The sequence below is a fragment of the Oncorhynchus kisutch genome, linkage group LG10, assembly GCF_002021735.2.
Source record: "Oncorhynchus kisutch isolate 150728-3 linkage group LG10, Okis_V2, whole genome shotgun sequence".
NCBI classification, from domain to species: domain Eukaryota; kingdom Metazoa; phylum Chordata; class Actinopteri; order Salmoniformes; family Salmonidae; genus Oncorhynchus; species Oncorhynchus kisutch.
Genome location: NC_034183.2, coordinates 32964458 through 32978159, shown reverse-complemented (window position 1 = coordinate 32978159; position 13702 = coordinate 32964458). Strand labels below are relative to the sequence as shown.

The 13702-nt window shown below is 45.8% G+C and overlaps 1 protein-coding gene across 6 annotated transcripts in view; it reads right to left on the bottom strand.

Annotated features, from left to right (window-relative positions):
• Positions 1-253: 253 nt before the first annotated feature.
• LOC109898059 (AP2-interacting clathrin-endocytosis protein) overlaps positions 254-13702 on the bottom strand; it is a 45941-nt gene continuing 32492 nt past the window's right edge. For 3 of the 6 annotated variants that reach the window (XM_020492825.2, XM_020492824.2, XM_031833558.1), the window contains 7 exons: positions 12796-12925; positions 11427-11488; positions 9694-10324; positions 8297-8384; positions 7831-7967; positions 5727-7733; positions 254-1586 (listed from right to left, as the gene is read on the bottom strand). In XM_020492825.2, the coding sequence (XP_020348414.1) occupies positions 1048-1586; positions 5727-7733; positions 7831-7967; positions 8297-8384; positions 9694-10324; positions 11427-11488; positions 12796-12925 (3594 nt within the window). In that variant the 3' untranslated portion in view covers positions 254-1047. Of the gene's footprint in view, positions 1587-2660; positions 2709-5726; positions 7734-7830; positions 7968-8296; positions 8385-9693; positions 10325-11426; positions 11489-12795; positions 12926-13702 lie in introns of those variants that run through there. The other 3 variants (XM_031833557.1, XM_020492826.2, XM_031833559.1) reach the window with 2 other exon arrangements.

The following is a 13702-nucleotide window of genomic DNA, read 5'->3' as shown; positions in this document are numbered from 1 at the left end:
AAATACAACTTAAGAAAAAATATTTAAAGTATTACTTAAGTACTTTACACCAATGCCAAAAGGTGATTCTATTTAGTGCATTAGATACAGTAACAAACGCTCAAATATTCCTTTTGAAGTGTATCCCTCATTTTAACCGGACATGTGCAATAAAAATCAATATCATTTCACAAATGATCTCTCAATTTTCTAAAATAATCGAGTATTGTATTTGAATCAACTGTCACTAAACTAAAAACAATCAATGAAACCATTGTATTTAGAAGCACACATTTTTATTTTCATATACAACAATTAATGTAAAGCCAACATGTTCTCTAGTTTCTGTGAAACTCCACTGTCTGACCATCATAAAGACTAAAGAGCATGAGAAAGAAAGCTTTTTTATTTTCTTCTAAATGTTGCAAACACCAAGTAAACATACAAAAAAATGTCTGCATGCACAACAGCTCGTGTCTAAACTCTCAGTCCATTAAGTATTAAGGATATAAAGGAAGGTGATGGACTGAATGCAAACAAACAAGCGCAGCTTGAGAGTCCAAACGAACCTCAAGAGTTCCATGAAAAGCAGCATAAAAAGCAGTAAATAAATAGAGGAATCAAACATAATGAAATCAAGGTATAAAACGGAAGAATTGTTGTATCGTAGTTGTCAAGAGAGACAGAAGACATGTTGTAAAAGTCCAGACAAAGTGTAACAGCTCCCTGATAGACAGTACTGTAGCAGTGTCAGTCTCCTAAATGCAGTCAGAAGTGTTGTATAGTTCAGCGGTATTCAACCGGGGTACTGCAGCGGTCAGCCCCCCAAAAATCTAACTTATGATTGGGGGGGGGGGGGGTCGCCGGTTTGCCTGGGAGGGGGTCCCTGGGCAAGAAAAGGTTGGTACAGTATAGTTGATAAATGTACCAGACACCTGGTACAGTATAGTTGATAAATCCAGAGAGAGGTTAAGAGGCTAGTGTCTCTTTAATCCTTAAAGCCATCAATCAGTGATGTGTTTCTAACACCATGATGATCCATTCACTTCTAATTCTTTATAGTCTTTGTCAGTGATGTGTTTCTAGCTCCACAATGGTCCACTCCCCCTGCGGCGAGGCAGCGTCTTCAGGAGAGAAGCTGGTCACAGTTATGCTAGTTGTGGAGTCCTCCAGGGGTGATATGAGCTCCGCCCAGCGTTTAAACGTCTCCTTCTCGTGGGGCAGGAAGATCTGCTGGGCGTCAAGGCAGTCCCGGGAGAGGGACAGGGTCTGCTTGATCAGATACTGGGCTAGGTTCAGGTCCTCAGGGACTGGATTTATGATGCCCAGACTGGACTCCTGGTCTGAGAGGAGTTGCTTCAGCATGCTCCAGTCACGCTCTGCAAACTTACTGCTCTCCTCATTGTAACCTTCATCATTCTCCTCCTCCTGCCCCACTGTGCTCCTCCTGCTCCTGTCCTTGATGTTGTCCGAGGAGCTGAGGTGCTCAAAGGCTTCTCCCACGTCCAGTTCGTAGATGGGAGAGAGGGCTTTGGACGGGCGGCGGTCTTGTGTACAGGTCGGGGTTGTTGTTTGATCCAATCTGTCACAATGTCCCTCATTGTCCCCTAAAAACAATTGACAATACTGCACAATGACTTAACGATTCAGCTTTCCATAAGTCCATAGTCATTACACAGGCATTCTTCTGGTCACTTCTTTCCAATATCAACATGACTAAAGTTTCCCCCTTAATGCAACTGTGTCCTCTTAACCATTTAATAATCAATGATTGGATCAGGCAATGGCCTGTATTCTACTAGGAGATGGGGGGGGGGGGCCCTCGTTTCACCATTGCATTGGTACTTGCGTTACAGACCAATGGATTATGATATGATATTGTTGATATACTGTACATTTATATCAGGTGTATAAATCACGAGTAATCACTGACCTGGACTGTGGGTGGCAGGGAGGATGCACAGCTGCCTTAAAAGGTGAAGCACAGAGGGATGTAGTTGTCTGGATGGGTCTCTTTTATCCAGCAGTAATTAACACAGTAAGCCATGCATTGCATTGCCAGCGCTGGTTAGTTAGCCTAACTCTGCATAACTCCGTTTGCTCAGGCACCAGTGATATGTTTGAAGAAGTAAACCGTGCAGGTCTCTAACTATTGAGCAAACCTTTTGTATTGTACAGATATGATTATTATACTGTAACAACAATCTAAATGCAGGCAGAAATGATTTCATTTGTAGAACAAAAGGAAGTACGCACATCACTCATTTTCTCTGACATTTCCCATTTGTTTTTATATACAGTTTCTTTCTATCATAAGCACTGCTTCAATATCACTAAATAAGAGGTCTATACAGTTGCGGGCAAAAGTTTTGAGAATGACACAAATATTCATTTTCACAGTCTGCTGCCTCAGTTTGTATGATGGCAATTTGCAAATACTCCAGAATGTTATGAAGAGTGATCAGATGAATTGCAATTAATTGCAAAGTCCTTCTTTGCCATGCAAATGAACTGAATCCCCCAAAAACATTTCCACTGCATTTCGGCCCTGCCACAAAAGGACCAGCTGACATCATGTCAGTGATTCTCTCGTTAACACAGGTGTGAGTTGACGAGGACAGGGCTGGAGATCACTCTGTCATGCTGATTGAGTTCGAATAACAGACTGGAAGCTTCAAAAGGAGGGTGGTGCTTGGAATAATTGTTCTTCCTCTGTCAACCATGGTTACCTGCAAGGAAACACGTGCCATCATCATTGCTTTGCACAAAAAGGGCTTCACAGGCAAGGATATTGCTGCCAGTAAGATTGCACCTAAATCAACCATTTATCAGATCATAAAGAACTTCAAGGAGAGCGGTCCAATTGTTGTGAAGAAGGCTTCAGGGCTAACAAAAAAGTCCAACAAGCACCAGGACCGTCTCCTAAAGTTCATTCAGTTGCGGGATCGGGGCACCACCAGTACAGAGTTTGCTCAGGAATGGCAGCAGGCAGGTGTGAGTGCATCTGCAAGCACAGTGAGGTGAAGACTTTTGGAGGATGGCCTGGTATCAAGAAGGGCAGCAAAGAAGCCACTTCTCTCCAGGAAAAACATCAGGGACAGTGATATTCTGCGAAAGGTACAGGGATTGGACTGCTGACGACTGGGGTAAAGTCAATTTCCTGATGAATCCCCTTTCCGATTGTTTGGGGCATCTGGAAAAAAGCTTGTCTGGAGAAGGTGAGCGCTACCATTAGTCCTGTGTCATGCCAACAGTTAAGCATCCTGAGACCATTCATGCGTGGGGTTGCTTCTCAGCCAAGGGAGTGGGCTCACTCACAATTTTGCCTAAGAACACAGCCATGAATAAAGAATGGTACCAACACATCCTCCGAGAGCAACTTCTCCCAACCATCCAGGAACAGTTTGGTGACGAACAATGCCTTTTCCAGCATGATGGAGCACCTTGCAATAAGGCAAAAGTGATAACTAAGTGTCTCGGGGAACAAAACATCGATATTTTGGGTCCATGGCCAGGAAACTCCCCAGAACTTAATCCCATTGAGAATTTGTGTTAATCTGCAGTGTTGCAGTGTTAATCTGCAAAATGGTAATTATTTGCCTACCTCCTCATGCCTTTTGCACACATTGTATATAGACTCCCCCTTTGGTTTCTACTGTGTTATTGACTTGTTAATTGTTTACTCCATGTGTAACTCTTTGTTGTCTGCTCACACTGCTATGCTTTATCTTGGCCAGGTCGCAGTTGCAAATGAGAACTTGTTCTCAACTAGCCTACCTGGTTAAATAAAGGTGAAATAAAAAAAATAAAAAATAAAAATAAAAGGTGGGTGGACAAACAAAACCGCACAAATTCTGACAAACTCCAAGCATTGATTATGCAAGAATGGGCTGCCATCAGTCAGGATGTGGCCCAGAAGTGAATTGACAGCATGCCAGGGTAGATTGCAGAGGTCTTGAAAAAGTAGGGTCAACATTGCAAATATTGACTCTTTGCATCAACTTCATGTACATGTCAATAAAAGCCTTATAAAATAAACTTATGAAATGCTTGTAATAATACTTCAGTATTCCATAGTAACATCTGACAAAAATATCTAAAGACACTGAAGCAGCAGACTTTGTGAAAATTAATATTTGTGTCATTCTTGTGTCAACTTTTGGCCACGACGGTACTGGCAAAATATCATAAAAAATGTCCACTTATCGCTGTTGACAGCAGAAACAAGATTGACATGTTTTATTCTAGGATACCCCCTACCTAGTATGCATCCAAAATGTCACCATATCCCCTATATAGTGCACAAAGTAGTGCACTATACAGGGAATAGGGTTCCATTTCAGATGTAAACCCCTAACTAAGTAATAGCATAGGATTTGCTGTATAACATGAGTGAAAAAAGAGAGACATATCAGAACTATGGAAGATAAAGATTGTTCTAGACACACTACACACAGAAGGCTACCAGGCAGCACCACACAAAGGCTATTGAACCAAACCAGTACTACAGAATAAAACTAGTAAAAAAAAAATACAAACACAATAATATTGGGTGGAATAAATAAAAAGACAGACAACAAATGGCTTGTATTACTGGCATGCAGATGTCTTTACTAGATAAGCAGACTGAGGAACAGACACAGGCTAGGAGGATCTGACAAATTACAACAAAAACAAGCCGATCCTGGGTAGGTAAGGGTCCCTGTAGGTAGGCAACACGTAGATTGACATAAGACTAAACCTTTCTCAAAAGCAATCTGGTCATCGTGACAGCTTAGTACTGTGGTCCATAGTACAATACAGATATTTTGGGATTTACCTTCTAAATCAAATGGCCATATTATTATGTGATTTGATTTGGTAGTAAAAATCATAGCTTGGCTGCATGTCTTTTGCATAAAACACAAATTATAAAGACATCAATCCCAATAAATAATATCATCAGCTATTATCTTATTGGCTTGACAAAGACCAGAAGCTGCTGGAGTTCATGGCATTCAATAAAAGAAACAACGAAAAATCATTGAATAGGCCTATTTGCATTTTTATGTACATCAAAGTGCATCGGTACAACTAGGCCTAAGTCAATCCCCCACACCTTGTCACAAGGCAGGTGGTTTATAACCAACACATGGCATAGTACTTGACACTAAATTATTACGTTTTGGTCCCCAAATGGCACTCTATTCCCTACATAGTGCACTATTTTTGGTCCCATGGCCCATGGGCCCTGGTCAAAACTAGTGCACTATAAAGGGAATAGGGTTCCATTTGGGGACTAAAACGTAATAATTTAGTGTCAGTTTTCGCATTGACATTAACATAGCCCCCCCCCCCCCTACTCCTGCATGTTTTTTGATTGACCAATCTCCATGTTTTAAATTGGTGTTGCAAATTCAAATCAATGGATTGGTACACAAACAGATGTTTTGTGTAATGATAGCAAGGTTTTACCTATATGGGCATATACAAAAATGATCCCCTCATTGAATTTGAACTAGTTATATAATCTGCATAATATCCTTTTTGAGAGGAATGGGATAGCTAAGTGTACGTTTCATGATGCAAATGAGTAGTCCGAGCATTATATCATATGAGACAGAGGAGATTGTATCTTGCAAAAGGTGAACTAACTAACTATGCCTTGACTGATGGAGTTTGGCTGGGTGGGGAAGGAAAATGGGTGAGGGGTTTGGTTTTAGGGTTTAAATTAGGAGGGGTCCTAAATGTAGATTAGTATACATTACCTGCTGGGGACTGTGGGATAGCTGCATGTGCAGGAGACTCCCCTGTCTGCTGAGGGTAATTTAAGTCTAGATGTAAGTCTGCTCTCTTGCTCTCTGCAGGTACAGATGCTTGGTTAGGCTTGGTTGAGGGGTTCCTGCGTGGTGTCCCTCCGTTGCTGTACTGTTCAGCAGGCCGGAGGTCCAGGTGGCAGGGTCTCTCCTGGGGAGGCAGGTCACTGAGGTCAGGGTCCAGGGGAGGGCAACCAGGGCTGGGCTCTACTCCCTCCACCTTGGTGGGGTTATGGTCATCTACCAGAGGATCCTGGATCTCAGTGAGGAAAACAATGGGTTTGGTGTTGGACTCCTGCTCGGTACCTTGTTCCTGCTGAGGTGTGCTTTTGGGAAGGTCAGACGCCAGGTGCTCCCCAGAGTGAGACACGGAGTTGGGGGCCGACTGAGGGGCTGGAGGAGGGTCACTCTCGAAGACTTCGCAGGGTGTGAGGGGGTCGTCAGGCTGTTGCTGGGGTGGAGTCTGCGCCCCACCCTCCTCTGATCCCAGCTCCTCACACTCGTCCACAGAGATCAGAACAGAGCGGCGGAAGTTAGAGGCTGACTGGTAGTCCTGCTGCTCATTGTCCTGGTCAGGGTCAGCTCCATCCTCGAAGGCCAAGTTGATAATGCCCTGGAACTGAGGGGATGGGTCAACAGGAGGCAGAGGGGCATGATGACAAGGAAGAACCTCCACCTCTGACTTCTCGTCCTCTTCCTCATCCTCCTCTTCCTCAGACTCCTCCGACTCATCGGAGGAGAAGAGCTGGCTGTCGGGGACCTGCTTCACTGTAACATTGGCCTCCACTTTCTCTACCTCCTCCTCAACAGGGACCTCCTCTCGGTCCCTGCTCAGCCAGGAGCGTGGCCGTCGCCTCACCCCTTCCTCCTCACTGGTGGTCTCAACCTCGCGCCCCTTCAGCCTCACCTCGACCCGCAGCCCACCGTCCAGCATCTTCAGCTCCTCGGGCGTACTCGTGTCACTACTACTGCGGCCCAGGAAGTCATGGCAACGCATGGTTCCGCCTCCCTTGGTCCCGCCGCGGTCGTTGGAGCAGCAGTCGTCCACGTCGTCCTGCGAGCCTCCGGCATCGTAGTCCTCAGAGCGGGGCTTGATGTCGTCTGAGGAGGTGGTGGCGCTGCCGGACTCTGACTCAGGGCTGACCTGGTGGTGCAGGCCGCTCCACGAGTCCTCTAGAGGGTTATCTGTGCTGTTCGGGGTGTCCAGGGGAAGATCTGTGGTTGAGCCAGGAGTGTGTTTACATGTGTGTGTTGCCTCTGTGTGCTTAGCAGGCTCTCCGTTTACAAGAGCATTCCCTTGAGAGATGTGGTTGGTTGCTGGTGGCTGACTGGACAGAGCCCTGATTCCTCCTGTGCTGTTAGGTTTACCTGGTTGTTTGGCAGACTTCTGGGGACTCTGCTTAGGGCTGGTGCTCAGGGGTAAGGAGAGGGAGTCCTCTCCTCCACCGAGGCCCTGGGGGCCTGATGGTAGTATACTGTTATGTGTCGGGCTCTGCTCTGTTGATCCTGCTGCTGGCTCGGAGGCCGCCTCCCTGGGATTTGAATGGGAGGAGACCCCCTCTGCTTCAGCACCAGTGTCATTAGCCTGTTGAGTCTCCGCAGAGGTTTTACCATTATATCCCTCTTTCTCTTTAGCTGCAGGCTTTTTAGAAGAAACGACAGAGGAGGAAGAGTTTTTAACTGGCCCCGCTGACTTTGGGGAGGCTTTCTCTGTAGGAGATTCAGAGGTACTTTTCTGCTTAGGTCCAGATTTGGCCATTGCTTGCGGAGGCTGTTTGGAAGGAGCAGAGCTAGAGTTGGATTTTGTTGGTTTAGAAGCAGATTTGGCTGCGGTAGCTGGGGTGGGTTTTGTAGTCTTCCTGGCTGCTTTGTCTGCTGAGGCTTTAGAACCATCCTTATCCTCCTCTTTCCTGGGAGATGCATGCTTTCTGGCACTCAGGGAGGACCCAGGTCTAGAGACTTCATGAGAGGAGAAACAAGAAAAAGGGAAGACTATTTCAATCATTTGGCCCACAGTGAGATGTTAGGATTTGTATTGGCACAAACACGCACGCACCATGGTTCTCAGCGGAGCCTGTTGGTGTGCTCCTTCCCTTCGTGTCTGCTCTGGCTCCTGTTCCTCTAGTTGTTGCTCTTCCTATAGAGGGAGGCTTGGCTTTATTGGCCTCTCTAGCACTGGGCTTATTGGTTGGGCTGAGGGAGATTAAAAAGACAATCAAATCAAAAGCAGAAAATTAAGCCTGACACTCACAGAAATTATTGTAATTTAGGAAAATAACAACAATCAATACATTATGGATACAATATCACAGGGCTTGATACCATTAAGGGACAAAAGCTCATAAACCTCATAAGGCCTTAGCATAAACAAGCACTGTGTTGTTTCATCCATCTCTATCTCTGTATGGACTAGCAACTACCAATATATAACAGTGGGGGGCAGCAGAGCTTTTTCTACCATTTCTCAGGGATGGTCTTCTATCTAAGTAAGAGGTTCTGATTGTGGGTGCAATGCTGCTTACCTGTTGGTCTTTGCAGTGTCTGTTTTCTGGGGGGGTTTCGTCAGTGGAGATTTGGTCAGAAGTTTAGCCTGTGTTTTTGACTTAAGACCTAAAACACAGGATTGTTATAGTGTGCTTTAACCTTGCACCAAAACACTGATATGTATTGTTGGAAAATGAAAACTGCTCACTTAGAATGAGGGGTTAAGAGGAGGAATAGGATTTGTTTAGCTATACAGCTTAGTGGGGAAGAAGAGTGCAACAATATACAGACAATGTTTTGGAGGGGAAAAATGCACATTCATCTAAAGAAATTCTCAAACAAAGTACAGCAATGATTACATTTTAGGGAGAGCTAACAGGGATGTCAATATCTGACAAACAATTAGTGTTTTTTAAATTCATATTCAGCAAGCTAAAGGCTAGGAACTGATAATAGTACTGTACTCCAGAGCCAAAATAATGCACAATCAGGGCCAATAAAACTGATAGAGCTGGAGTAGAGTAGGCGAATAGGGATGACTGGTTTGGTTAGAGAGAGACAGAGGGAGGGGGAGGGAGAGCATATGGCACTCCGACTCTCTCTTCTTCTCTTTTGTATGAAAAAGAGAGACAGGCCGGCTGAGGCCCAGTTCCCCAGACAGACAGAGGGTGTTGCTATCAGACTACACACCACACAACTCCCCTCCTTCTCCAAACGAGCATACACCGTCACCACGGGAGCTTGGACCAGACTGGGTGTGGAGAAATAAATTGGTCTCACCCCTGTGTGTGAGCCATGTTGGTTTTGACCTTCAGCTCTGCGGCTTTTTGGGGTGTCTGTTGCCAGGCTGTGCTACCCATAGGGATATTTATTTCTGTGGTTCTACATTGAACTGATTAATATGCATGAAAGAAAGGAGTGCTTCTTGATTCATATTCATGCACACCACTACTGTATATAATGTGTTTCTACTTCAATGTATTCTCTTCCTTCTCTCTAGAACACCTCAGGGTTAAAGCATAACTCATGTAAATCAGTCTGCTACTTATTTCCACAAAACTTGCTGCCAACTATTTCTGCGTCAAGCTAATTTTTCAGATACTCTAACTTTCTGCCATAAAATATAATTATTGTCATCATAAGAAAAAAGAATGAGTGAATTAACCCAGCTGGCAAAACTGGTTCGGATGACTTTATTACAGCGTCATTATCACAACGTCATTAAAACGTAATTACAAAATCATCATGACGTCTTTTCAACCATTTTTCCCCATCTGGGAAGCAAGTAAATAACATTGGATGTTAAAACCTGGAAATTACAGTTACCCAGTTGACAAAACAAGTTGAACGTCATTACAACGACATTATGATGTATTTTCAACCAGTTTTGCCCACTGGGGAGCAAGTTTATATAACGTTGAATGTTAGACCAGACCTGGGATGGCGTGGCTGTTGCGTGGGCTTCCGGAGCTGTTGTCAGGGGAGGCACTGCCTGATGTGGAGGGGGTGGTGGTGGCGGGGTGGGCTGTGCTGCTGTCTGCCCCCTGAAAAGAGTCACCCTTCCCTGCTGTACTCTTCTGCAGCTTCCCTGGCCTAGCCTGAGCTGTGGAGGTGGTACCTGGAGGAGAGGTCTTGGGCCTGGCTCCAGGGTTAGGCCTCCTGTCCTGGTCCTTAGCCCCTTTACCTCCTGTCGGGGAGCCCCTGGATCCGTTAGCAGTGGCTACCTCCTTCCTAGCCCCCCCTGGGCCAGCTGTTCCATTGAGCACTGTGGCGGAGGTTGTGGTCTTGGCTTTAGTCGTGGTGCTTCGGTGGTCGCCTGGCTGCTTGGTCTTGCCGTTCTTTGCCCTGGATGGGTCACCGTCTCCAGGCTTGGTAGCGTTAGTCCCTCTCTCTGCGGTGGCTGGGAGGACTGGCGTGCCCAGCCCGTCTGACTTCATGGTGGGTGATGATGCAGCCGTAGTGCAACTTCCTGTTCCTGTGTTCCTGACGACCCGATTGGCCCTGTGGACAGGAGGGCTCTCACACGGAGCTGCAGGACCTAAGCCGCATCTTACACCCCTTGGCTGCTAAAAATAGACGAGAGAGGTTTGAATGGAAAAGTTCCAATCACACAACATCATTTAAAATAATGGCATAGTGGTCTACGGACTCGATTTAACAGCTAAATACCGAGAAGGAAGTCCGACCAAAACTGGAATTAACACGCTATCTAGAAACTGATTAGCCAGATTTTGTAGATACTGGCTAAGAACATTTTACTTGTAATGATCGTGATACGTTGTTATTTAACCTACATTAGTTGAATCAATGGACTGAATGACTAAGTTGATCGTGATAAGAGCTTCCACTAAATTACTCAAATGAAATGGAATTGAATAGAATTGAATAATACTGAGCTGTACTGTATACTCAGGCTTGTAAAACAAAAGCAGCCCCGGCCCTCATCACATCCTTCCAGGTGCTCTCTGCCTTGTGTCACAGTTCATCAGTTTGATAAGACACAAGGTCTGTGTATTTATCACTGAAAAGGTCATTGCTTTCTGCGTCAATTACGAAATGACAGCCGTCAGCAGCCCTGTGTCGGGGTCAGCAGAGCGACAGAAGTATAGCATCCCAAATGGCACCCTGTTTCCTATATAGTGCACTAATTTGGACCAAAGCCCTATGAGCCCTGGTCAAAAGTAGTGCACCACAATATCTGTCAGGTTGCTGTTGGCGCGGCCTCTCTCAGCCACACACACACACACACACACACACACACACACACACACACACACACACACACACACACACACACACACACACACACACACACACACACGTCGCCTCAAGTGTGTGTGTGTGGCTGGCTCTCGGTTTTCCACCATTCACATCTCTGTGATGTGTGAAGTGATTACAGGCTTTCAAAACCCAAAAGCCACCCTCCTAGATCATAATCACGCCATTACATCCACATTTGTGTAATTTAACATCTAGATGCTCTTATCCAGAGTATAATTCGTGCATTCAACTAAAGTAGGTATCACAACCACATATCATAATCATTACACAGGTTTCTCGGTGTTATAGATGAGTTCATATCACCCGACTAAGTGATTTAACGACGAAAAAGAAGAATAAAACAATTGCTTTTAAAATGAGACTAAATCAGCTTTTATCATACATTACCTGTGAGCTGGTAAAAACAGGCTTTTTCCCAAGTCTTCTACTGTCTCCTTTATCAAGAGCAGCTATAGGAGAGAACACAATTAAAGCAATGTTTAAAACATGTTTAAATTACCATTACATTCAAATATACCAACGTTCCTGAAATATCAAATCCAAGACGTGTCCATTGAGGATACTGCAATGTGGCTATTCCACCTCAGGCTTCCTGATTTTCATTTCAATGAGATACAGTGGGTGAAACAATGCGTACAATCCTGATGTGGTGAGATTTACATTTAATCAATGGAACATCAGTCAACTGTGTCTGCCGAGCAAGAAGAGACTTCACAGCTTATCTTACCATTTCCCCAGAGATGCTCCAAATCAAGACCAAACTGCTGCACCGGAATGTAGTCGAGTGTGTGTGTGTGTGTGTGTGTCTGGTGGGTGTGTATGATGTGACATGTGTGACTAGATTACTGTATGCAACTACCAGTATGCATATTCATTCTATGTGCCTTGCCATGTGTATGCATGTGTAAACTAGGGTCTCTATGTGAGAGACAGAGAGGGAGATTCCATCAGTATGGAATGTCAGTGGAATTCTAAAACCAAGTTCAATAAATCATTCACGCAAGGCATTTCAATGGATCGCAAAGCTAAACAGTCAAAACGAAGCAGTACTTCATTCGTTTCTCAGAGAATGCATGTAATTATGTGTGAAAACCACAAAGAGAGAGAAATTCAAGCATCCACCCCCGCCCCTTTTTTTACAACACAGAACATGCAGAGTATGCTGCAGTTACCATGTTAGCCTTGACTACGATTGGCTGAAAATGGGGTGAGAGAGACCGAGGCGGCACCCTCCTCGCCCAAACAATAGATGAACCTTCAGGTTGTGGCTGTGGGTGCTCTGTTCTGTTCTGCAGATGTGCTGAAAGCAGCCATTAATTGTGTGATGTTACCCAGAGGCAGCGGCAACAACATATGCCTCGGGGGGCTTTGGTTCCTTCCTCTCTAACGATACAGAGACAGACCCTGTGCTCCATCACTGAAGCCTGGTTCCAGGTCTGTTTGTGCTGTCCCTTACCATCTCCTATGGTCATTGTCACTATAGCCTGGTCCCAGATCTGTTTTGTGCTGTCGCTTGTCATCTCCTATGGTCATTGTCATGCCAAACAAGATCAAACAGAAAACAGATCTGGGACCAGGCTACCATCACTATGTGGTTGGGTTGAATAGAACAAACAAACACACCCTGCATAATATCCCATCTGAGCCGAGAGGAAGAGAGCTCTGGCTCTCCTCTGCAGCGAGGGACAGATCAGATCATCTCCCAGCTACAGCTAAAGCCCCATAGATTAAAGATGGCCGTTTTCCCTTGTCTTACCTGCCAGTATCCGCTCTCTGTGCTTGGAGGGCAGGGTCTCCCATCCCCGCGTGTGGCGGACGGCGTAGAATGACTGGAGCAAGAAGGTCCACAACCTAGCGCGCAGCGCACCAATCTCTCGCCTGAACGGCTGGTTTAGAGAGGAAAGGAGAGAGGGGAGGGAGGAGGAGGAAGAGAGGGAGGGGGAAAGAGAGAGAGCGCGAGCGAGCGAATCAGCAGCTGCTTAAAGTACCCATCACCATGGTAACCATCACCCCCCCTCCCCCCTTTCTCTCTCCCTCCCTCTTGCAGAATCCACTTGAGCTCCTTTGAGCTAAATGGATGATGTCATCAGCTGAGGCTGCTGCTGTGCTCCCGCCTCCTCTTCCTCCACATCGCCTCAATGTTTATAAGAAACAGAGCTGGGGGGGGGGGCTTCCTCCCTCACACAAACCCTCCCTCCATTCAGTCCTCTCGCTCTCACACCCTCACACACATACACACCCTCCCTCCCTCCCTTCCTCTCTCGCTCACCACCGTCTAACACGCCCACCCTCTTTCCCTTCCTCTCACTCGCTCGGGCTCTCACGCCCTCTGACTACTGGCCACAACACAGAGGCAGATTAAAGAAGGCCACTCCCATGTCTCTACATGCTTTCCCTCCCTCTTTCCAACTCTAATCCACCCGGCCATATTCTGCGTAAGGACATGTGACTTAACCCAGCCAGCCTAACCCTGGCTGCAGCTCAAACCCAGCCAGGCCTCTACGCCCCTGGGAGTAATTACACAGGAATCATGGAGCTCTGGAACTGTGAATCTCTACCTTTCACCCAACGTGTGTGTGTGTGTGTGTGAAAGAGGGAAGAGAGAGGCAGAGAGCATAGCAGGGAATGTTTTAATGTTCACCCTTCACAGCTCTTTCTGTGTC